At 42.6% G+C, this 26,748-nt stretch overlaps 1 protein-coding gene across 1 annotated transcript in view; it reads right to left on the bottom strand.

The window, feature by feature from the left end:
• THSD4 (thrombospondin type 1 domain containing 4) overlaps nt 1–26,748 on the bottom strand; it is a 270,621-nt gene that overhangs the window by 243,123 nt on the left and 750 nt on the right. Inside the window, exons 2-3 of the mRNA XM_042474927.1 lie at nt 23,659–23,728; nt 9,627–10,066 (exon numbers count right to left, since the gene is read on the bottom strand). Coding sequence (XP_042330861.1) covers nt 9,627–10,066; nt 23,659–23,728 — 510 coding nt within the window. The remainder of the gene's footprint in view (nt 1–9,626; nt 10,067–23,658; nt 23,729–26,748) is intronic.

Raw genomic sequence — 26,748 nt, 5'->3', positions numbered from 1 at the left:
TTGCCCAGCACCTGGTGTTGGTTGGCGATCCCCTATCCAAATATCAACCAGGGCCATCCCTGCTTAGATTCCATGATCAGATGGGATCTTATGCCTTTAGGGCATTTAGGCCTTCATACACACACACACACACACACACACACACACACACACATTATTATTATTTATTTGTTTGTTTGTTTGTTTATTTTTATCCCACCTCTCCCTTTTTGAGAATCAAAAAACACACAATTCTGTATGTACGGTCTGCCCTACATATCCACAGATTCTTTATTCATGGATTCAACCATGCACAGCTTGAAAACATTAATATATACAGTATATATACATTCCAAAAAGCAGGCCTTGTTTTTGCCCTTTTATGTAAGGGACACCATTTTACTATGCATTTGTATTTAACGAGACTGGAGCATCCATAGATTATGGTATCCACAGAGCGTCTGGGAACCAAACCCCAGCAGATACTGAGGGCCGATGGTACACATTATTCTGATGGTAGTGATCCTGCAAACTGTCCATGCTCAAAGTTCATTTGGAATGGAAAGAGTGTCAAACTCATGAAAACCAGCATCCACCTAAATAGTACACAAGCCCTTACAAAACAAGGGAGGGAGACCCAGTGCTGTTAGTCATACAGCTATCCGAGAAAAGCCAGCTACTGTTTAACAGATAACACATGTTGAAAGGCAAGTATTTCATGGCATTCAACATCTCCCGAGACTTTCAGATTTACTGCACTTATCTGAAGTAGAGGCACCGTCTCCCTGATAACATTTAAAGCAGCTACTTGCATCGTTCCTGAGAGGAGGACTACAGAGCCAGTTTTTATTTTATCATGGTTGTTTTCTCTAGGCTGGAGACCTTTTCTTGGCTTCTCAAAGGAGGTGCCGGAAAATGGAAGCAAACAGAAACCATTGTGTTGACTGGAAGCTGAACTACCAAACAGGAACCATGAACTGGGCCCATTTTTATCCAGCAAAACATGTTGGCTGCCCTCCTTGACCAATACATGCCTGAATTCCCAGCTCCAAGGCAGCCTTCCCCAGCCTTATTCTGCCTAGATGTATGGATCGATGCAGTTTTAGGCCACTTTAATTGCCATGGCTCAGTGCTATGGAAATCCTGGGACTTGAAGTTTTGCAAATCCTTCTCTGGCAGAAAGCTCTGCCACCACAACAAACTGTAAATCCCAGGATCATATAGGATGGCACCATGGCAGTTAAAGCAGTGTCAAACTGCATTATTTTTGCAATGTGGCAGCAGTCTGCATTTGCCAAAAGTGCTGAATCTGTTTTGGGTGGGTGGCCTAGCACTTGGAATAGCTCCTTTAACACTCACTGCCCCATTGCCCCAAAACCCAGCAGACACCCCTTTCCAGCCTTTGTTCATACTCTTCACACTTCTAATGCCCCCAATCCCAGGATTCCCTGGGAGAGAAGAAATGACTAAAAAGCCACATTGAGTCTATTCCTGTTTATTTATTCCTGAAGGAAGCAATGAGAATTTTAGCCATTTTCTTCCCACGGCAAGAAAGTCCTCAAAAACTACCCAGCTTTTGCAGGTCAGGACTTATTCTGTGCTGGAAACATGAAGGAAAAGTGTCTGTTTTGCACAGAATAAGTCCCAAACTGTCAAGTTTCTCATCAGTCCAGGACTGTCCCCGCTACTTTTTCCCAACATCCAAGAAACACCATCTTTGAACACTTTTGAATATTCTTTCCATCCCTAGAATAAACATGCACTATAAGAATTCAAAGACATGGTCTGAAATAAGTATGCAAAGGGACCATTTAGCACCTTTAAGACTAACTTGGAGGAAGAAGCTGGTAGCATGTGCTCCAAGGTCTCTTTGCATGCGTTATAAGTTTATTCTAAGATCCCTTCTCTTTGCCACCAGTTCAGATGGTCTTGTAACATTGCTTTTGCTTCCAATGAGAGAAAGGGTTGAAAGCGGCAAGGGCTGTATTTCAGAAGTTGAAAAAGTAACTTTGGGGACTACGCATCCCACAATGGCTTTCGAGGCACTGTCGTCCTGGAAAGAAACTTTTCCCAAGCATGGGAAGAAAATGTTCAGCAGCTAAAAAGTCAGAGAAGCAGAAATGAAGGTAAATGCCATTCCAAGATCAAAAGATGTCCTCTTGCAAAACTGTGAAGGAACTGACAATTGAAAAGTCAAAGCAGCCATTTTTCGCCTCTTCGCCAATGGATTTTAATGTTGCAATAAAGAAGTTACTTGCTTAGCATACTATTTTTTTTTCACAAGCAGTTGCTTGCGCAATTTTAACAGCGAAACTCCAAAAACTTTCCAAATTTTAGCCGAAGAAACTCCAAAACAAAGCAAAAGTGATTTAAGACTAGTTCCCATAGATTGAAGTGAGTCTACAACCTGATTTACTGTTTGTTCAAGCACAGTTTTCCCAAGGGAATAACATATCCATGCAATTCCCTTCCTGCAGGAGACCCCATGGTCTAATCCAGATTAAGGATGGATCAAGGCCTTTCATTACATCAAGCTGACTCTCTGAGACTTTTGCAGGACTATCTTGATGTTTCCATGGTTTCAGATGTGAGATAGCGTTTTGTTTTGTTTTTTCTAGTACAGTAATGGCAATTTATTTGCAATCTAATTCTTGGCTAAATTAGTTCCCAAAGGAAGCAATGCATAGTTTTAGCCATTTTCTTCCTGCTGCAATAAAGCCTTGGGAAAGTGTGCCGTTTTCAAAGACTATTTGGGGGCTTATTCTGAACAAAATTCTGCACAGAATTAATGTTGGGGGATGTTTTGCAATGTTTTCTTTTCAATAAACATTATTTTCTGAGTGTAAATATGAATCGTACCATTGTTTAATTCTCTTGTAACGTTTGTACTTAATGTTTTAGGTGTTACTGATATTTCGTTTAAAGCAAGGGATAAGGGATATGTAATTTTAGTTATGCGTGTATTATGTATTTATTTATGTGTTCTATTGTAAACCGCCTTGATCCTTCTGGAAAGGCGGGGTAAAAATAAAATCAATTTAAAAATCTATTATTATTTATTGAAAATTATTGTAAGACACCTTGGATCCCATTTTGTGATAAAGGCGGGATATATGTTTTCTAAGGTAGCGCATTAACACGAACATCGCCTAACACTCTTTGAAAAGTCAGATGCTGATCTCATGCCTTTCTAATTATTGACACCTTTTTGTTACTAATGGAGAAGGAGCAATAAAATTATGAATCTGTTCCAGACATTTTGGCTATCGGAGCCTCCCAAAACACTTTCCCCCCCTTGAAAGTTAATTCCAAAGCCAGGCTGTTTTCTCTTGATAATGCTACTGGCCTCAAGTCATGCCACTGACTGCTTCAAAGGATCCAAAAGCAACTGGGAAACCTCACAAAGGTTAATCCTTCCCCCTCCTTCTCCTCACCATTCGTCTCCATTGCCTCCAGCAGCCTCAAATAAAACATCTTTTATGGCCTCAATCGGTGTCTCTCCTTCCCTGTCTCTTCCAACTGATTTCAAGCTTTGGGCATTTTATTGCTCATCATTCCATTTTACAAGATGCCGCCTTCTGTAATTTCAGCCCTTCCCCTGCTTTTCAAAGCCTCACACCAACTTTTCAGACATATATCACTAAGACTAAGACTCGATAGCCTTGTTTCTATTCTTATTTCTTATAAGATAGATGGCTGCCGGGGTCACTTTCCTGGTGCACCATGGCATTGAGCCAAAGGGCAATTTTTGATCCGGCATTTGAAGGGATGATAGTTTTTTGTGGGGTTTGGGGGCTATGTGGCTGTGTTCTGGAAGAGTTTGTTCCTGCTGGTGAAACGTCAGGAATAAACTCTTCCAGAACATGGCCATGTAGCCCAAAAACCCCATATTAAATTATGGGTTCTAACCATGAAAGCCTTTGACTTCATATTTTTTGACTGCTGGTCTTCACTGAGTTGTTTTCTGGATGTAATGTTGGGCATAAGGTCTCCAGGTCACTTCAATGGCTAAATACATAGCCATGGAATCAGCCATGGAATCAGGCTCACCGGCCATTGAAGGCTCTATATATACACCTATATACGGTCTCCAGGTCACTTCAATGGCTAAATACATAGCCATGGAATCAGGTTCACCGGCCATTGAAGGTGGCCCTTTGGCTGTTGTTGCAACCCAAAGGTGTAGCTATGGCAAGGGCAAAGTGAGGGCTTTCCTCCCCCAATAAAAATTCTGCCCCCTAAAGTAAGGCTGCCTAAGACTAAGGTAGGTGGATCTCCACATGAACATAGGCACGCACCATATCCCAAAACTCCCTCCACCATTCATATGGTCATCCACCCATCCTGGCCTTAGACAACATCTTTCCTCCTGCCTCCAACAACCATCCTTAAAACTGAACCTGTCACTGTGAAGTCTAAGGCTTTCATGGCTGGCATCCATAGTGTTTTGTGTGTTTTTCAGGCTCTGTGGCCATGGTCTAGAAAAGTTTATTCCTGACGTTTCACCTGCATCTTCAGAGAATGCACATAGCCTGAAAAACCCACAAAAACTATAAACATATGTTCATTACCCAGTGCATATAAAGGGCCTGGCTTCTCCTTAAAGCCCAACCAGAAGCTCTATGGAGAATGCAGCAAAACAGGACTTGCCCTTGCAACTTGCACCAAAAGAAGAAAAAAATTAAGTTGCAGGCATACAAGCGATTGTGATTTCTGGACCCCTCCTTTGGTTTCAACACTTCCTACAACCGTGCCCTCCACCACTCTTTCCTTGCAAATAAAAATGTCTTTGAGCAGCCCTGACACCCACTCCCCTATTAATATTTTGACAAAATTGCAAGGAAGGTCAGTGTTTTTCATTAGCATGGGGGAGACGTAATTCCTTTCAACTCGCACTGTTTGTTTAAGGCTAGGCTACCCACCCACCTCATTAGCTTCCCATAAATCTTACTGACAATTACAATTTTTTTCCCTGTGCTAAGGAAAGTATATAAAAGCTTTGATTCAGACCAGAGCCCATACCTGCCTCCTTCAGCAGAAAAACACAAGCTTGGAGCACCCATAATCTCCCAAAGGCAGTGAGCAAATAATTGCTCTCTGCGAAAAGAGCAAGGAAGGGGGTGACCTTGCTAGGAAGGCACACATTCCAATTCATGGTGCTGTTTGCAAAATTTGCATCCCGAGGCAAACCTTGCCAAGCTCATTTCACAGAGCAAACCCATCTGCCTGACTCTTATCTTCTGACGACAGCAAATGTCTCATGATACAAACTCAGCGTATGATACTGGAAATGATAACATTCCAACTGAATTCATCCAATGAGTACAGCTTTTCCCAAAATGTATCCACACTGCGAAAGTAAAGCAGCTTGGCACCGCTTTAACTGCCATGACTCAATGCTATGGAATTCTGGGATTTGTAGTTTGGTGAGACCTTTAGCCTGACCTGTCAGAGAGTCCTGATGCCCTACCAAACCAAAGATCCTACAGAGTTCCATAGCATTGAACCATAAGAGTTAAAGTACACTTGTCCTTCCATATCCGCTAGGGTTAGGGGCACATATTGAAAAACTGCAAATAACAAAAACATCATGTTTCTACCTGAGAGGACACCTCTCTAGAAATCTCTAGGTCCTCCGGCGCAACTCTGTGGTCAACGTCCGACAGACACTGACCATATAAATTGCGCTGGAGGAGCTACAAAGGCCTAGTAATGTATACTCTCTAGGAATCTCTAGGTCTTTCAGTTCAACTTTTAGTTAAGGTTGACCACAGAGTTGCACTGAAAGACCTAGAAAGAATATATTCATCAAATCCATGAATAATCAAATCCGCAAATATCAAAACCTCAAATATGAAGGGATGAGTGTAGTATAAAACCACAGTTCAGCAGTGGCAAGAGATGGTACCAAGATGGGTGAATGAATATACAAGGGTTGAAAGTCAGTTTTCTAAGAATGAAAAGTTCAGAGATTGTGAACCTGCTTCCTCCCACATTTGTCTTTATTTCTATCTCTTCTTCTTGACTTAAAGTTCATGAAGAAAGTTGAAAATGTTGGTAGGGATGGGGAGAGGGTTTGAAAATATCTGGGAAATGGTCAAACATATGTTTCTTGAGTGCTGACAAACCCTGAGAAGACGAATCCTGGACTGATGTGAATTTTCACAACTGTGGACTTTTCCTACACAAAATTCACACACTGTTGTTTTGCAAAGAAACGGCATATTTCTGTGTGGGGAAAGAATATATTTCCATGCAGAAAAAGAATATTTTTGCACAGAAATACTATTTTACCTTCAGCAAAATGTTACTTCTGCACAGAAAACACTGCCTCCTGGAATACATAACTCTGGGCTAGGAATGCACCATTTGTAACCGCAATCGTGAATCCCGCACACTATTTCCAGCACAAAACCACTGCAACTGAATTTCCCACCCAAAAAAAGTCTCAAGCTGTGAATCGCCGTTGAAAACTGCAGACTTTCTTCCAGCAAGAAGAAAATGGCTAAGATTATTCGTTTCTTCCTTCGACAAGGAGAAAACCAGCAAAGAATGACCTCCCTAATAACCAGCTGATCCAACAAGAATGGTTCAAGAGGAAAGCTGTTCCTATTTGGTTTTGCACCATTCTTAAACTCCTATCCAAGAAAATGAATAAAGGGAAGGGGGGGAACCAAAAAAATCTCACCTGTCCCTAACATATAGGCCTGCTGGTTTTTTCACCGGCCCTGGACACACTTCCAAAGCCGTTTAATCAACTTGAGTTTTTGAAAAGCCTACTGGGGACAGCGCCAGCTGTGTGCCTCCGTCATCCTGAAAGGCATATGTTCCTCATGAAAGAGGTAGGAGAGGCTTACAGGAGTCGTGTTGTGTCTGAAAAATCTAATGTAGGAAGCAGCCCTGCGGGGATATTTATCTGAGAAGCCAAACACCTACCGCTTCCGCTGCGACCTCCACCTTTGCTCTTTGGAGCTACTTCATCATGGACGCTCTGACCGGGCACCGGCTGGGGAATTGCTCTCTCTTTCTCCCTACTCTGACATTGTTCTTTTTTAGCACACCTATCCGAATAATCTCACTAACACATTCCACATTTGTCGTTCGCACTATGGAATCGCATCTCTGCGCATGTCTGCACATTCGGTTGTTCACACGTGTCAGCTCTGCGGATAAGGATGGAGTCAAGGAAGCGAATGTATTCGAAGCACGTTCAAAGCATACAGAATTTTATCCCTGGTCTATTCGCATTGATTATTCATACAGTCGACTATGGCCCAAAACAGACAGGCCAAGTGATGTGGTTTCCAGCTGTGTTCAGGGTGTAGCGTTCAGATAATACACAACCCAAACACAGCCAGAAATCATGGCGATGCCATGCCATCACCGAAGAACCAAGCCAAGAAAGAGAGGAAAGAATCTATTCCTTCCCATGGCATGTTTCAGAACTGCCGCAGTGACCCAAATCAGGGCCAGGCGCATATGGTTGCCATGGCCCTGGCACAAATTGCGCTGGCATGGTCCCACTGCAGTCCTTTTGGTCTATATCTTTTGGGCCAATGTGAATCTTTTAGGAAAACTCAGGGGGAAAACCCAAGGTCAATTATTCCAATTTAATTTTTGCCAGCCCCCCCCCCCCCCAACAAAAAATCTAATCAGATGCATTTGAAATGCATGTGGACAACAAAGGTTCAACCCAATTTCTGCCAGGATTATTTTCACTGACTGAATAATCTCCACCTGGATTGTCCACCAACAGAATCTTCCTTTATAAAAAGGGATTTTCAGTGTTTCAGAGGGGCATACATTTGTAGCAGGGTGAGCCAAAGTCATTTTGCTGCCTACCCAGCCTTCCCCGCAAGAGATGGCATTCCATGATCCAAATTACAACCAGACAATACAGTCGCCCCTCCTTTCTCACAGACTTGAAATCCGCACTCTTGAATATTCATGGAGGGGACACCTCCATTATTTTAAATGGGGCACATCCCCATGTCTTGCGCCCCTGCGCACACTCACAGGCACACACCCCATTCAAACCTATGGGGCTTGAATATCTGCCAGTCTCCATTCTCGTGGGGCGGTTCTGAAAACGGGGGGACGACTGTACTATCAAACTTGTTGTCATTGTGCACCTCTAAAGTAGTTTCCAACTTATGGCAGCCCTAAGTCACATTCCAGTGTGAAACTGGATTAATTCTTCAGTGTAGACACAGCCTGTATATATTCTGCTTGAGTCTGTTTCCTTAATCAGCAGTCTGAAGGCACTTCTACTGGGTCTCAGAGGAAAATAAATGTCACACAGCAGGCCTTTGAAGGGTTTCCACAACTTTCCCAGTCTATTTGGCTTGCAGCCTGTCCCATTTTCATCTTGAGCTACATTCTCCACTATGGGCTCATCTCCTCCACCAACCTTAAGCCCCACTTTATTATTTTATAGATGTCTGCCATTAGTCTCAGGGATAGGAAGAGGTCAATATTCCCAATGCTTTCCATCAGTACAATCCATTATCATCAGACAAGCTTCCTGGACAAATGTTCAGATATCCCCCAGAGCAAACTCACTTGACAACTGTTTGCCATTCACTTTTCTAGCCATCTCCCATGAAGACCTCCCCCCTTCTTCCATTGCAGCGTACCTTTGACCTTTGGATCCTGAGCAAAATTAAGAAAACATATTAGGCTTATCGCACTAAGCCACTTCATTTTAAATTTTATCTCTTCCCTCCTCCCCCTCGAAATCTCTCTTTATAGTTGCCAGCAAAACAGATGAATTTCATTCCATATAAGAATGCCAGATATACTGGCAAAGGACATTGGGTGAAATGCAAGCGATTTACACCAGGGACCCTGATCTAAGATCTTGGCTCCAACAAACCTTTAAAGAAGAGAATTCCCAGCATAGATTTCTTGCTTCTCTGCAGAACTGAGCCATTTCCATCACTGTCAGGTATTCAGTGGTTATTTGTTGCTGCTGTTATGTTACTTTTAATTTGACTCTCGCTGATGGCAATACTGTTTTAGGATTTTATTTTTTGGCAATATTTATTCAGAGGAGGTGTGCTGTGATCTTTCTCTGAGGCTGAAGAGGTGTGACTTGCCCAAGTTCACCCAGTGGGTTTCCATAGCTGAGCCAGGATTTGAACCCTGGTCTTCCAGTGTCCTAGCCCTACACTCAAACTGGCTCAAAATGCTGTTGTTATGTGTGGGTTTACAGCGACTTTACCTTGGGTTTTCTTAGCAAGATTTGTTCAGAAGTAGTTTGTCACTGACTTTCTCTAAGGCTGAGAGGCTATGACTTACCTAAGGTTGTGTGTGTTGTGTGTGTGTTGTGTGCCTTAAGTCATGTATGATTTATGGCACCCCTAAGGTGAACCTATCCTGGGGAGATTTGCCATTGCCTTCTCCTGAGGCTGATAGAGTGTGAGTTGCCCAAGACCAACCAGTTACCCAATCGGTTTCCATGGCTGAGTGGGGATTCAAATTCTGACCACAAGGAGTCTGAATTTGGCATCATCATCACCACCACCACCATCATCTTCTAAACACCACTGATTCATGGACCAACTCAAACTGCATTCAGACCAATGACAATAAAAACAGCAGCACATAAAAACATCCACCTACAAAAAACAACAACAACACAGTACCTTCTTTCCAGTTTGGGGCTACGCCTCCGAGACGGAGAAAGCCTCCCTCCTCTTGACATCCCCTTGCTCAAATGGCTGTCATTGCGGCCCCCTGGAGAGACTCCAGTTCGGAAGCTGGCCCGGGAATCTTCCTCGTTCCTGTGAAGAGGCACTGATGTCCGGATAGCAGAGATGACATGCCCAGAGTAAGGGCTGAGCTGCTCCTCTTGGTGAGGAGGCTGCTGGTGAGTAAGGGTCCTTTCGGGGGTGGCGTATTGCCCAGGCCTACGGTAGTTCCTCTCGTAATAATATCCCGGGAGGCAAGGCCTTGTTTGCTCCATCACTCCACCGCTGCAGCTTCTTGAGCAAGCCGACCAGGGACCCCAACTTCCCCAGTTGCCTGGGATTCCTGCGTTGTCTTCTTCTGTGGCAGTGTTTTGTTCTTCTATCCTTTGTGGCACCTGGGGAGAGACAAATTAGGCATGTTAGGAATCGCTGGAGATTATCACATGGGGGTTATCCCATCCTTATCCCATTCCTGTCCCATCCTTCCCAAGAAATTGTGAGAAGGACTTTCAGGTGACGTCGCACAGATCCCATCATTAACCCATCCAAAAAGCACAATTGACCGCAATCATACAAAAGTCTTTCAGATGACAATGCGCAGATCCCATCATTAACCCATCTGAAAAGCGCAACTGACTGCAATCATACAAAGTCTTTCAGATGATGATGCACAGATCCCATCATTAACCCATCCAAAAAGCGTAATTGATCACAAGCACACAAAAGTTTTTCAGATGATGTTGCACAGATCCTGTCATTAACCCATCCAAAAAGCACGATTGACCACGATCATACAAAAGACTTTCAAATGATGTTGCGCAGATCCCGTCATTAACCTGTCATTAAAGTGACATTGACAGGCATTTTGCATTAATGGATATTCACATTATTGCAATTCCACTTTAATGACAGGTTAAAGGCGGGATCAACACTACAATCTGAAAGCCTTTCGCACTATTGCAGTCACGTAAATCAGGATCATCTCCCAAGGCTGCTCACAGAGGAATATGCCACCCTGATCTCAATGGGCCTTACATCAGAGTAAACATGCCTAGAATGCATCAGCCGGAAAGAGCATCAAATGTCTCAGAGAATGCTTCTAACAATACTCTGGTCTACTTTTCCATGAACAAATAGAGTTTATTTAGGCATATAATCAGTTTAACGTCTTAGGCACGCACACACACACACACACACACACACACACACACAGAGTCATTTCAGGTCACTTTCTTTGCCACAAAAGAAAAGCCTCCAAAGATGCCCGAAACCATCATTAAAGGTTTAGCTCCCAGCATCCTGACTCAGTTAAGATTTAGATCTGAGAAACTTGTTCGGTGTCAAAAGATTAGGGCCCAACTCAAAAGCAAATGGCTCAACTGGTCAGAACGCATCAATGAACTGTCAAAAACATGAAAATCAGCAGCCTTGGCAGTATGAATTTAGCAAAAGGCTGCCTTCAGTACACAAAGACAACAACACAGAAACTCCATCCAGGCTGGATTTTTGTGGGGGACAATATCATCAACTGGCCTAAATACCCTAAAGGTATTTTATACATCCAAGTGCTATGCTGACCCTGCATAGTTTCCAAGATCAGATTGGATGCAGTGCCTTTGGGGTATTTAGAGTGTGTTTCCATGAAAGAATGAAGGTGGTAGCATGGGTTTTCTTGAGTCTCCTTCTTGTAGACTTGAGTCTGCATCTTGAGTCTACTTCTGCAGGGCTCCATCCATCTGCAAAAGTAGACACAAGTCTACAAATCTCATACTACCAGCTTCTTTCAAAGATGTTACAAGATGCCATTGCGAGGTTATCACTGTCAGAATATGATATAGTATCATCACAAAGACCCATCAACAGGCTGTCATCACTCTGGGGGTCTTGGTAGGTGAAGAGGTGATAAATACTTGCCTTAAATAAAATCAATCTAGAAAGCCAGGTAAGTGTTGTGTTTTTTGGCCACTTGACAATGTGGCCAAGGATGCATATAGGCAAGCGCATGGGGCTGGTTTTATGAATGCCGGTGATTTAATCTCTTTGCATTGTGGGAAGTGATTTATTTAATACATAGGCAGTTAGTCAACTTTGCAGGTGAAAGGAATTTGCAGGCTCCGCTGCCAACGCTGGAAGAGACTCAGAAGTCGAGAGAATGAATAACTCCAGAGTGAAGGATGCCAAAATTGGGTAAGTACACGACAACTGTTTGAAGTCTGTTTGGCAGGGACTTGAAACAGTCCCATAATGAGACTTCAGTAGCAGTCATACACACAAAAACACCCCGGCATCCAACCATGGAGTCACAATGAACACAAAATTCACCTCCCAAGGAAATCTCATGTAGGGGACTACCACTGCAGTATAAACCAGCCCTAGGAGACGGATGGGTTTGTCTAAAATACCATGACATCTCCACTCTCTTGTTATTTATAGGGTGTATATATTGCCCTTCTGTCAACACACTTAAGGAGGTTTACAGTTCAGTGACTTAGAATTGAACAGCCATGATACAAAATGGAAGAGTGACCAAGAAGTATGTGAATGGGTCGTATCAGTCTATTTCTGAATGAGCTGGTTTTGTTCACTCAACGATCCGTTCTGTTCTATTCTGGCATCAATCTGTAATTTTTTTAAAAAATCATGAAAAAGCTGCATTTAAATACAGCCAAGATTCTAGATAGAGGCCGCACGGCATAAACCTCCTTATGGGCAGATCTGCATTAATTGTGCTACACAAGTCTTATGTCAAAAGGCAACATTGCACAACTGAACAAAGATACCAAGTATGCAACCAAATGGATGTTGTTGTTGCTGTTGTGTGCCTTCAAGTCGTTTGTGACCTAAGACAAAACTATCGTGGGCTTTTCTTGGCAAGAGTTGTTCAGAGCAGGTTTGCCATTGCCTTCCCCTGAGGCTGAGAGCATGTTACATGTCCAAGAGGGTTTCATGGCCAAACTGGGAATCAAACCTTGGTCTCCAGAGTCATAGTCCAGCGCTCAAACAACTGCACCATCCTGACCCTTAACAAAATGGATAACCAAATGCAAGTACAGTGGACCCTTGTTATACGCTGGGGTTTGGTTCCAAGATTCCCCTGTGTATAACAAAATCCATGTTTGCTCAAATTCTATTAAATACAGTATAATCACATAGCAAAATGGTGTGCTTTATAAAAAATGGAAAATCAAGGTTTGATATTTGAAACTTATACTTTTTTGGAACATTTTCAAACCATGGAGGCTCAAATCCGTGTATAAAAAATCCATGTAAAAGAAGGGCCGACTGTATACACCCATGTGCCATATGCATCAATAGCCCTCCATGCAATGCATATCCATGCCCAATGTGCATCTGCATATGCTGTGGTACCATATGTGCAACTCTGCTTCCACCGACTTGAAATTAAAATTGATGTTCCACAACAGACAAAAAATGTCCAGCCACTTACACATGCATAAGACACCAACAGGATTATGACCAATGCATTTCAATACATATTTCAAATAGATCTTCCTTCAAAATAAGTATTCCTAATTGTCTTTTCTCTCAAACTGGGGTAGTCCTGCTTGCTTGCATTATCAGATTATTTGATTCTGCACAGCCATGTTGAGGATTCTGCCTTTCTACATCTATAAAGAGATGATAGTTGGGCATACAAGGTACTCTTGAATAGCCTTCTGTGTGTTTCACTCAACGCAAATAAGGATTCACAACTTTGATTCTTTCATTTTGACTTTTGAGAGGAATAAACTATTAGTGCTAATGGTTTGGTGCACTGGATCAACAGAAAATAAATCCATTCTGACATCTGCATGACCACCCTTTAGATTAGTGAACATGGCTACCATATAACCTCATGTCTTTTCCAGACAATAAATATCTAACTCCTATTCACACCTCCATCTCTTTTTCTTATTCATATCTCCATCTCTTTTGCCATCTCTCACAGCCTCTTTCAGAAACATTCCAGTTTCTCAGTATCCTAAACCAGCTGGGTCCAGATGCATTTGGCTTTTTCATCTAGGTAGAGGATGCTGTGCCCAGTGGTCTAGTTATTCTGAACCGGCGGTTCCCAGCCTTTGGTCCTTGAGATGTTTTGGACATCAGCTCCAAGAATACCTGACTATTTGCCATACTAGACAGAGCTTCTGGGAACTGATGCACAAAACAGATGGTTATGGCATTTACAGTATGTAGCAGAGGTTATAGACCCATATATCTCTGGTTGCTGATGCATGGCAATTTGGATCAGGTCCATCAAACTGTAACTGATCTGCATCTAGAGTATGCATCCTTCAACAGCTGTTTGCCTCAATTTTTCCAGACATCTGAAGTTTTGAGTTTGCTGTGGGAGAACGTAGAGGTTAAATGTTAAGCAGACCTATGAAACTTGAATTCCTTTCAGACAGTTGAACAAACCACCATTAACTGCCTGTTTATTTGCCAACGTTGTGTGTTATTATGACATGAGAAATGGCAAATGGTTTCGATGGCAGACGCTTTTGCCAGTTATCACTCAACAGGATCACGCTCCACATTCCTTAGCGCATTTCTGAATTATGCCCTTAAATAAATAGAGAATAAGAGATAAATAGATTTCTCAAGACATTCATCTATCCATCCTCACCTCCCGGCTCCAACGCACTCTGGCCCTCATTCAAACATTCCACCAAAAACAGCAGTTCACGCGCTCTTCAAACTGCTGTGTAAATTCGAATGCCACTTCCATTAAACATGGAAGAAACAAGATCTTTGTCTTGGGACTTGGTCTACGGTTGTTGAAACTTTGCTATGAAAGAACACCCCTGAGGAGGAAATATCACTGGAATTAGAAGCCGCAAATTATTCCAAAACTAGCTGGTTGTACAAGGAACTGAATATGTAATCAGGACGCAGAAATGCTAATTTACTAACATAGTACACTTATCCCTCCATATTTGCAGCTTTGATATTTGTGGATTTGATTAATATGTTCTCTCTAGGAATATCTAGGTCCTCCAGTGCAACTCTGTGGTCAACTTTAACTGAAAGTTGCACTGAAAGACCTAGAGATTTCCTAGAGAGAATACTCTACTAGGCGTTTGTAGCTCTTCCAGTGCAACTCTCTGGTCAGTGTCTGGCGGGCGTTGACCACAGAGTTGCACCAGAGGACCAAGAGATTCCTAGAGAGGTGTCCTCTCAGGTTAAAAACATGGTGTTTTTGTTATTTGTGCTTTTTCCATATCCACGGGGGTCTTGTGTCCTTAACCCTAGCGAATATGGAGGGACAAGTATATTAAAGTTGTTCAAGACCCAAGGACTAGCCCATGAATATGTACACTCACCCAAAAATGTTAACATTTTTTAAAAGCTTTTATGGTGTTTGGACCACTGACTGCACCAAGGGGATGAGTCTTCCAATGGTTAGCACTGTGGAGGATATCGGAAGGCGTACAGTACCAGATCTCCTAAAGACTCATTCGCACATTTGTTATCCTACTGATACTATTTGGCAAACAGAAAAGCCATTGGTATGGTATGCGTCTGGGAGAAGTTGACCACAGAGTCACACTTGAGGATCTACAAATGCCTAGAAAGATGTTCTCTAGGCATCCCTATGTCCTCCAGGATGACTCTATGATCAACTTGCACTAGAAGTCATTCATTTCTAAAGGATTCGCTGTTTGCCACAGTTTCATGTTTTTACATTAAGTCTGGGAAAGTATCCCTTGCAGATACATGGGTTGTCCTATATCACAAACCTGTCAATAGTTGCATTCTGATTGTCAGCCTTGCCTGTCATGAATTCTGACTGTCCCTTATTGCTATTTTAAAAACATGTCAACATTACACACACGCCCTTCCAATATTGCAAGGGAGGATCTTCATGCATTAGAATTAATTAATTATTTTATAGATTATTATCTTGACTTTTGGGGTGTTCAGCTTCCCAGCGCAGCTTACAAAGCCCCCAGCACAGCAATACAATAATTAGATTACAAGCTATTAAAATGATAACATCACAAAAACACAGCATTCCAGTGAACTAATACAACAGCCTCTGATAATGGACAAATCCAATTGATGATCCTCAGCCAAAAAAAGACCCAGATCTGTGAGACTGATTTACCATCTGCTAATGAATACAGTGCCTCAACTCTAGTTGGGAATAGAGACTAGCAACTGAATTTAAGCCAAAAGACGTGGTTATTTATTACTTGCTTATGCCCATAATTCCTATCCTTGCCATAGATGAGGGCCACTACATCTCATGCTGAGACTCACAAAACTAAGGCTGCTGCCACACGGCAGAATTAATGCAGTTTGGCACTGCTTTAACTGTCAGGGCTCCATCCTATGGAATCAGGGGATTTGAAGTTTGTTGTGGCACCAGAGTTCTCCGACAGAGAAAGCTAAATATCTCACAAAACTGCAAATCCCGTAATTCGATAGCATTGTGGCATGGTGGATAAAGAGGTGTCAAACTGTATTAATACTGCAGTGTAGATGCAGCCTAATACCTCTCATTGGTACAGACGGACAAAAAATCATGACCGAAATCCTATTGTTATTCCTGGATAGAGTAGAATCAATAGGATTTGCTTACAGGTTGACTCGCCATTCAACAATTGATTCAATGGGTCTCCTCTAGCTGGGACTAACCAGCAGGATGCAGGTTTTTTGTTCTCTCTGTCATATGCAGAGCTCAAAGTTTCCATCCTATATCCACTTGTGTTACTCACACAAAATTCCACAGGATACAGAGGCGCAATCATTGGAAGATCACCAACTTTGTATCACCTGTAGAGTATCATTATTTGCCACATCCGCCAGGAAATGACAGACTTATTTTATTGGCTTCACAGCATATGGAAAGTGTGAATGCTACTGCCTTAACTGATTTAGGTTTCTACTTTTTGTATATTCATTTTTTAAAAAACCTGCCTCAACATCTGTGCCAACGAAGACTAAGAGAACTTAGCACTATGAAAATACATGATCTTGGTGACCAGAAAGGAAAGCATAAGTGAACTGCTGGCTACATCTTAAGGGATTTCAAAAAATGATCTAAACACTCAAGAGAGCAAACTAACTTGATCCATTTTTACCCAGATCTTGGTTACATCAAGGACTTCAGACTTCCTCCGGCCCTAATCTTTCAAAGCAAATAATTATTAAGTCCGTTGTCAAGCCATATCCTCACTGGTGGGAAACCCTTGTTAACCATCAGGGTTTCTGCATTTATGAGAACAACATGTTGCCTGCACAACCATCACCCACAATGGACCAATGCTGCTCATGAGCCAAAAGTGGTCATCAGCACTCCTTAACCAGTGTCCTAATGTGCATTAAGAGTGTCCAATGTGCATACCTCCGTGACATGCATTGGGCCCAATGCGCAATGACCACTTTTCTGTTTCCTCTACATACATCACATCACCTCTTACTCAATGCAGATCTTGCAAAACTGCTCAATTCTATCTCCCGCTGACATGCCGTATATACTTGACTATAAGTCGACCTCACGTATAAGTCAAGAACAAGTTTGGGGGCCAAAATTAAGGGTTTTGATATGACCCATGGATAAATCGAGGGTAAAACATAGGGGCATATAACAAAGGATCAAAAGGATGAAGAAAAGCAAAACAATGTCAACAACTGATAGAATTCCAGCATACATAACTCTTTGTGCTTACTCGTAAAGGTAGATGGATGGGAGAGTAGAGGGAGGTCAGCGCTCCCAGGGCAGATTATACTCTTGTCTTTCACCAGGGGATGGTTCCTTCTTTTAAATAAGAGTTAAGATACAATACTTAAAATTGACCTGTGGGTAAGTCGACTCAGGTTTTTGGGGTCAATTCTTTGGCCTAAATTTCCAGACTCATACATGAGTATATACAGTAGGTCTACATACGTAGATACAAGTCCCATACCAAATTCCAGCCAACAAGCATTGAAAAGAAAGCAGCAAACAGAAAATCCAATACATTAGATGATGCCCACTTCTAGTGAAGTCGCTAGAGTTGGTGTCACTCCATGGTGGCAACTCATGCTGTCATCCCACCCAGCTGTCTGGTGCACACTCTCCACAGGCCAGGTCCCCTCTACCATGGTGGGCTTGGGGTTCTGCTGCCACTCATATCTGGCAGGGTTGCTAGCTGAGCAGGAAAGGGGTTCCCAACAGTACTGTCAGACCTCGCCAGCGGCTGCAGCTGATGGATGGCAGAGGTGCCCTGGTTGGCGGAGAGGGCAGATGGGGAGCAACTTGGAAAGTATGAGAGAAACTTCCTCACTAAGTGAAGTCGAAGGCTTCCATGGCTGGCATCCATAGGTTTTTGTGGGTTTTTCGGGCTATGTGGCCATGTTCTAAAAGAGTTTATTCCTGACGTTTTGTCAGCATCTGTGGCTGGCATCTCCACATGCTGGCATGAAGATAGAAGAATATACTCAGGGTCACACAGTGTGTGTGTGTGTGTGTGTGTGTGTATTACCCCACTCATTTCCATGCCAGCATTCTCTGAAGATGCCAGCCACAGATGCTGGCAAAAAGTCAGGAATAAACTCTTCTAGAGCATGGCCACATAGCCCGAAAAACCCACAAAAATCTATTTCTCGCTAAGTATACACCCCTCTGATGTGTCCCCTGGTGTGGTCTGCACTCCTTGTACCCCACTGTTGATGCCCCTGACCATCCATCCATCCCCCAAACAGTTTGTGTTCTAAGGACTGCCACAATTTTTTAATTTAATTTAATTATTTTATTTGTATGCAGCATTTCTCCCAGGCTGGGACCCACGGTGGTTTCCACAACAAACCAAACAATGTCTTCAACGGCTTGTGGACAGATAGCAAGGAAAGGACTAGTCTGTCCTCTCTAGGAAGGGAGTCCAGGAGCTGGGAGCTACCACTGAGAAGGCCCTCTCTTGTGTTCCCTTTCAATGTCAGAGCAATGGGCTGTCCAGGGATGAACACAATTTGACAGAGCGCTGCATCCAGACCACCAGCATTGAGGCCCCAGTTGACTGCCAATGGGACATTTGGGGAGAATTCCCACCCTGAAACAGCAATGGTAGGAATGTGGACGATATTTCATGGATTCCCACGTTCCTTCCATCACCACTCAAAGATCCTGAGATTTCAATGCAAGGTTATTGCTTTAAGGGCTGGAGACCATGAATGACACCAACAAATGGTTCCTCCACAGTGTTTATGTGTGTCTGAAGTGCCTCTTCATGACAGGAGTTCTCAACCCAAAACAGAGCCAAGTTTCTTATCTTGATGGGCAGCTTTGGAAATTTCCCCACAGACCAATGAAGGAATAACAATGAAGCAAAGGCAACTGAAGCAAAAGCAAATAGGATTTAAGTCAAGATTTTTGCCCATGTGTACCAATGTGAGGTAAATGGATTAGAAAATGGGTAATGGCTAAAGCATGGGCCACATGCGGTTCAAGAGTCCTGTTTTGTAACCTCGGAAGTCTGCAAAATAGCTCAAAACTCTGCAAAGTGCCACAGTTACATCCATAGAATCCCAACATAAATAAGGATAGCCAAAAAAATATATATCCAATAGAAGTCAAAAGAACCTGCTATGATAAAACTGGAATAACATGACATCACTTCCTGTCACATATGACACACCAATGCATCCTCTGGGAGGCATGCAGAGCTGGATAATGGGACCTGCACCCCTCCTCAGTTGTCCATCCCTGGTTGAAAGTAGCATAAGATCCAATGAATGTATCTTAGACCAAGGCTGCATTGCAATGCAGAAATAATGCAATAATTTGACACCACTTTAACTGCATGGCTCCATGCAACATAATTCTGAGATTTGTAGTTTTGTGAGATATTTAGCCTCTTCTGTCGGAGAGCTTTGGTGTCGCAAGAAACCACCATTCCCAGAATCGAGCCATGGCTGTTAAAGTGGTGTCAAACTGGATTATTTCTACAGAACTTGGCCACTGTTTTGTAGATGGTCATTCAAAATGATGTCACAACATCTGAAGATGCTAGCCACAGATGCAGGTAAAACGTTAGGAATAAACTCTTCTAGAACATGGCCACATAGTCCAAAAAAAACACAAAAAATAATGTCGAGACAGAGAGTGCTACGAATTAATTTCTGGGACAGAATTGTTTCATTGGGATTTCTGAAACTGAAAAGGAAGAGTTGAACTGGCGTAAATGATACATACACAAACATACAGAGAGACAAAGCTGTGTTATAGATGCCCTGGGACCAAGAACTGGGAATTAAATTGATTCCCACCCGTTCCATTGCAGATTCTCTCTTGCTCCCACTTCATTTCCCAGTAAGGAAATATCCAACTATTTGCACATATCTAAATGGAACGTTCGTCCAACTATCCAAGCCTCCGAGTCTGATTATATTTCCGGTGCTTACCTTGCGGAGCAAAACCAGATGTGCAAGGTGCACACAGAGGAATCCTAGAATTTCCTTCCCCAAAACTTGAACCTTCTGATCCTTAAGAACTTACATGCTTGCTTTGCTCCTTAAAGGAAAGCACATGTGTTTAGAGGGGGCTGGTGTCCCAGCAGGAAAGCAGGGCTGGTTAAACTCAGAACTATTCTGGTAAACCAGCCATGAAGGATGTATGGGGTCAGTGATGGTCCTGGTTCAGTTTAAAACAGAAAGCATCCATACATATGCGCCCACATATATATATATGTCTCAGCCGATCCACTTTTAGGTGCTGTGGTTGGAAGGCATCTTGTTGCTGAGACAGAAGCTATCTCCTCCATTGACTGATTTATGCGCAAGGCACTCCCTGTTGCCAGATAGAATTACTGTTGAGGAATGTCAACATTTAGCAAAAATTGAAAGGCAGGCAACTTAAGGCCTGATCTAGTCCCAGAAGTAGAAGGTGGAAAGATATGTGACCCAGAAGTGTAAGGCTGCATTTACACTGCAGAAATAATGCAGTTTGACACTGCTTTAACTGCCATGGCTCCATGGTAAGGAATTCTGGGGTCTGTGGTTTTGTAGTCATTAGTTCATCTAGAATCTTTGCTGTTCTTGTTATTTGCTAGCAATTCATTTTTTAAAAACTTATGGGGACCTTCTCTGTCAGAGAGCTCTGGAACCACAACAAACTACAAATCCCAGGATCCCATAGGATGGAGCCACGGCTGTTAAAGCAGTGTCAAACTCGGTTGATTTTGCAGTGTGGCAGCAACCTCAGGATTAGCCTCTTCAAATGAAATAGTGGCTTTATTGTCCAGAAAGTGATGGAGGAGACCCCTCTGACTTTAGTGACCGCAAGACTTCTGTTTGAACCTTCAGCAGAGCATGAATAGAAAATAATATAAGGGGGAAATAGTGTAACACACGTTCCCAGTGTGGCCCTCCAGACTTGGTGGCTTGAACATGCCTTAGAGCAAGTGTCCAGACTCAGCCTTGTTTGCCAGCAAAATGGCCCATTTCAGGATGGTTGCCAATGGAGAACCCAAGGAGTCGGAAAAAATCTTCCCTAATATCAGGCCTATTTGAAAGAAACCTGGAAGAGCCTTCTTCTTGCAATGCATTTTCAGTGGGCCCTTTGTATCTGCTGGGGTTCGGTGCCAAGACCTCCAGGATACCAAAATCTGTGGATGCTCCAGTTCCATTAAATACAAGGGTAAAATAAAATGGCAAAAATCAAGGTTTGCTTTTTGGAATTTATATCTTTTTGGAATATTTTCAAGCCATGGGTGGTTGAATCCACGGATCAAGAATCCATGGATACAGAGAGCCGACTGTAATTCCTACTATTGACATGTCCAAAGAAAGGACTAAAGGTACATCCACACTGCAGAAATAATCCAGTTTGACACCATTTTCATGGCTCAGTGCTATGGAATTCTGGGAACTGTAGCTTGTTGCGGCATTAAGCTATCTTTGACAGAGGTGGCTAAATGCCACAAAAAAACTACAGTCCCCAGACTTCTATAGCACTGAGCCATGGCAGTTAGTGGTGTCAAGCTGGATTATTTCTAAATCGAAGGCTTTCACGGCTGGCATCCATAGTTTTCTGTGGGTTTTTTGGGCTATGTGGCCATGTTAATAATAATATGATTATATTATAAGATAATAAAATTCCAACTATGTGGCCATGTTCTAGAAGAATTTATTCCTGACGGTTCGCCTGCAAACCTCTGAAGATGCCAGCCACAGTTGCAGGTGAAACGTCAAGAATAAATTCTTCCGCAACGCAGCCACATAGCCCAGAAAACCCACAGAAAGCTATAGATTATTTATGCTGTGCAGATGCAGCCTGCTCTTCATTCCCAAGCTTAGAAGGAAGGTCTGGGTTTGCTCTCTCTTCCTGATTTCTTTAATACCTCTGTGGTGGGGAGGAGGTGTGTGGCTGTTTCTTTCCATGTCTTATCTGGGATCTTAATCATGCTTTCTTTTTTCATCAGGATAAATGACGGACTCATAACTGCAAGTGGAACGCATGCCAGCTATGGTCAAACAATGCCATTATTTAAATAGCGCCATGGATCAAGGGCCCACGACAGGCAAGTGGGCGTGAAAGGGAGCCAGTGCAAGACCATACACGTTTTTTGCAAATATAAGCTGTTAAGTTGCTAGTGACCCTGCTTAACCTGCGCCTTCGTAAAAGAAAATATATGGGCACCTTAGTGAGACAGCCACATTCTTTCAAAACAATGGAACTGTCAATCCGAGGTGCAGGAGGCCGCTCCAAGGAAATGCTACATTTCTCAGTCATTAGCAGACCTGGATGGCATTCTTGGGCTCCTCCAAGAGAGATTAAAGTCGCCGTGACTCTCTCTCTCTCTTGCAGTGCCTTCAGGACATAAATGCCTTTCACTCGCTCACAATAGCTGGATTCTTAAGGATGGAGGGGGGAAAATATACATTCATCTCGAGGGATTAATGACCTGATCGGGGTGTTATTGAAGGGCTGAGCCCCGGAGATCAAACCGAAATGGAATTTCAGCAGCAGATTATGTTGCAACTTGATCTCCGCTTTTGTTTAAGAGATATCGAACTCTGGAGGACCTATGAGCCAGCATCACGGCTAGCACCTGAAGAAGTTACTCTCAGCCCTATGTATCCACAGACCCCACATCTGTGGATTCAGCTATCCATGGCTTGGATGGATATATATATATATATATATATATATATATATTCCAAAAGCCAAACCCATACATTTCATAAGGTTTTCTTAGGCAAGCAATACTCAGAGGTGGTTTTGCTGGTTCCTTCCTTGGAAATAGAGCCTACAGCAGTGATCCCCAAACTTTGGTCCTCCGGGTGTTTTGGACTTCAGCTCCCATAAACTCCAGCCAACTTGGCCAATGGTTAGGAATTCTGTGAGCTGGAGTCCAAAACACTGGCAGACCAAAGTTTGGGTATCAGTGGCCTACAGTATGTAATAGTCATGGGTGGTCTCCCATCCAAGTACTAACCAGGGCTGACCTTGCTTACATTCCAAGATCAGGCTGGATCTGGTGCCTTCAGGATGTGTGGGTGTGCCTTCAAGATACAAGGCAACTTATGGTGACCCCATAAATTTTGGAGGGTTTTCTTAAGCAAGGAATCCTCAGAGGTGGTTTTGCCCGTTCCTTCCTCTGAAACATAGCCTACAGCACCTGGGATGCATTGGCAGACTCTCCTTCAAGTATTAACCATAGATAACCCTATTTAGTACTAACCAGGGCCAGCCCTGCTTATCTTTCAAGATCAGAGTCGATCTGGTGCCTTTAGTGTATTTAGATCCTAAATTCTTCAGTGTGTGCGTGCGTGCCTTCAAGTCACCTAATTGACTTATTAGCGCATAGGGTTTTCTTAGGCAAGGAATACTCAGAGATAGTTTTGCCAATGCCTTCCTCTGAAATGGAGCCTGCAGCACCTGGGATTTGCTGGCAGTCTCCCATCCAAAGACTAATTGGAGCAAACCCTTCTTAGCTTCTGAAAACAGACAGGATATGGTACTTAGGCAGAATAACCAAGACCACAGATTAGAGTTGCTTACCTTTCTGTGTTCGATCGAAGGTTGTGGGATGACAAGCTGAAATCCAAGTACAACTATGGAACTCAGGATCCTATGGGACACAAATAATTTTGACTGAGTTTCAAATCTCAAGATAAGCCACAAACAACTTCTTAGGCTGGGCTCTATGAGAGCAATGTGAAGGCTGATGGCTTCCACATCAATGGGATGGTAAATCCATGCCAGATATTATTCCAAACCTCAAAAGAGCTCTCCAAGAGGCTAAAACATGTTCCCCAATGAGGTCCACCCCATTGGGTAGATCATTTAAAGTTCCTACTAAAACCCACTGACACCAAAGTCATGAGCCACCACTGTCTATCTATAACATGAGCCTGTGATGAAATTTATTTTTCAATAGCATAGCTTTTAAATGTATTTCTGGGTGCTTAATTCAAAAAACCCAATTAAAATTTCATACCCACACAGTTCTTTCACAGATGTGATATATTTTTTATCAATCCAATTGTTACTCGGTTTTGCTCAAGTTCAGACCCTGATGATCTCTTTTCTTTTGGGTCCCATCTCCAAGAGATATCATTAAGTGTCTGCAAATGTTCCAAAATCCGGGGTGAAAAAATCTGAAACCCCAAAGACTTCTGGGCCCTAAGCATTTGGGGTAAGAGAGACTTAACCTGTTGGGTCAAAGCAACTAATAGGGTAGAGACTTCAGCAATGTAAAACCAGGGAAGGGCAATGAAATGAGCAATGAACGTTAGTGCAAAACCCCAGAAATATTGCAAGCCTCTCCCTACTTTCACCTGTAAAAAGTCTTGAGCGTGCGGAAGAGGTCTATAAATGCAGGAGGCTAAGATGCGCTAACAGTTCTCCATAATTTCTATGTACTCTCCAATGTATTTGCTCTAATTCTCTCTCACACACACATACACACACATACTCCCTTTCCATTCATTGGGCAGAAAGTTCAACCGTTGTGGGAGGAAAAAACAGTTTTGCTGCTTGCAGTTCAAAGAGGAGGGGAAAGGAACGGCATTTCCTAATCTGGGTCTGACAGTTGTGCACTTCCATGAATACATTCTGTGAACAATCCCAAACACAAGTACCGCCATCCTGGAAAGTGCAGAGACCCTAATCTTCAAAGCCAAAGACTTTGGAGAGCTTAAAAAGTTCTCACTGCAGAGGCAAAAGTCCTTTAGATTTGGCCGATTATTCCGCGCTGAGTTTAACGCAATCCGTTTCCCAAAGAGACTATCGTAATCAGGTCTTATCTTTGCATGTGCGCGTGTGTTGTTTGTGCAAAGTCAGCCATCCAATGAGACAATGAAACTCGGTTCTGGATTGTCCTGTCTTTACATCTGGATGTGGAGTGTTGGACTAGAAAGTTTATCACCCGGGGCAAATCTTATGCAAAAACTAAATTTAAACTGAAAACAACATGCATTTGTTCACATTTTTATATAGAATTATTATTGTTAACTGCCTTCAAAGTTGACCCCAATTCATGGCAACCTTGTAGGTTGTTTTTCAGACAATGTTTGTGTGAAAGACACATAACATGAAAATAACCCAAACGCAAAGTCGTCAAAACCAGCTCCTTTTTACTTTTGCTAAATTCAGAAAGTACAAAAGGAGCTTTCAATTCGGATTATGTTTGCGTTATTTTTCTTTCACGCTGACGCATCTGACGAACGACACCCGGATTTTTAAAATCCTGTTTCTGCAAAGGATTTTACCAATTCACCCTCCTAGTACTCTGGAGATCAGGGTTCGAATCCCTCCTCCCTCATGCAAACCCTCAGGATGACTTTGGGCATGTTGCACTCTCTCAGCCTCAGGGGAAGGCAATGGTAAAACCCATCTTAACAAACCTGGCCAAGAAAACCCAATGATAGGTTCACTTTAGGTTCACCGTAAGTTGGAAATGACTTGAAGACACACAACAACAACAACATATCTGGCAGGGTGAAACTACAAAGCTATTACTAGCTTGTTCTTTCCAGCCCAGAGTCCAAAATCTGCAGCTCTTCCCTGATAGAAACCTCCCCCTTTTGATTCAGTGTATTTTGACATGTGTGCATACATTTGTGTTCGCATCGAGTGGATTGAGTCAAAAGTGGGGAAGTTTGCATCATGAAGCATTGCAAGGGCAGAGCAACAGCAGCCAAAGCAAACTATCGATTGACATCGCGTAAAATATCATTTGAAAACGCCTGCATGCCATTTTGTGTGATGTCAACTGATAGTTTGCTTTGGCAAGGTTTCACCGTGTCGTGCATGCTTCACCATGCCTGGGTTTATTTTATTTCATTTCAAAAATAAGAGGTTTCTTCCCAACCTTACAAAAATAGACTCTTCCTATTCTGCAGGGATTGCTACAGACTGGCAGTCTTCAAATGAAGGAAAGCTACATAGGAGAGCCAAGTGACTCTGCAAGGCAGTTTTGGAATGGAAAATGGGGTGGGTCAGTCTCGCACTCAAGATCAGGATGTTTTGACAAGTGACACCGAGAATGGCTCTTAATCTGGGATGGATCGCTTGTAAATGTTTGTTAATCCAAGATAGAAAGCAGGAACAAAGACATTTCAGACTCGGAAAGACTTTCTCTTCCAGCCAAAGTAGCCTTAGCATTTCATTCACAAGGAAAATAACCACACAAACACACACTCACACACCCTGTCACCAGCACCCTCTAAACATAAGATTGTTGGTACTTCACAAAACTACAAATCCCAGGATACTGTAGAATGGAGCCATGACAGTTACAGTAGTGTCAAACTGCATTATTGCTATGATGTAGATGCATCATAAGACATTCTCCCCAAACTATAAATCCCAGGATTGTGTAGGATGGAGCCATGGATGTTACAATGGTGTCACACTACATTATTGCTATGATGCAGATGCATTGTAAGATCTGTTCCCCCAAACTATAAATCCCAGGTTTTTGCAGGATGGAGCCATGGCAGTTAAAGTGGTGTCAAAGTGCATGATTGCTACTAACTTTATTTTATTTTATGTACAGTGCTGCATTAAACCTACAGCGCTTTATAAAATAATAATAATAATAATAATAATAATAATAATAATAATAATAATAATAATAATAATAAT

The sequence above is a fragment of the Sceloporus undulatus genome, chromosome 6 (assembly GCF_019175285.1).
Source record: "Sceloporus undulatus isolate JIND9_A2432 ecotype Alabama chromosome 6, SceUnd_v1.1, whole genome shotgun sequence".
Lineage (NCBI taxonomy): Eukaryota > Metazoa > Chordata > Lepidosauria > Squamata > Phrynosomatidae > Sceloporus > Sceloporus undulatus.
Note: the sequence above shows the minus strand (reverse complement) of the source record. Positions and strands in the feature narration are given on the sequence as shown.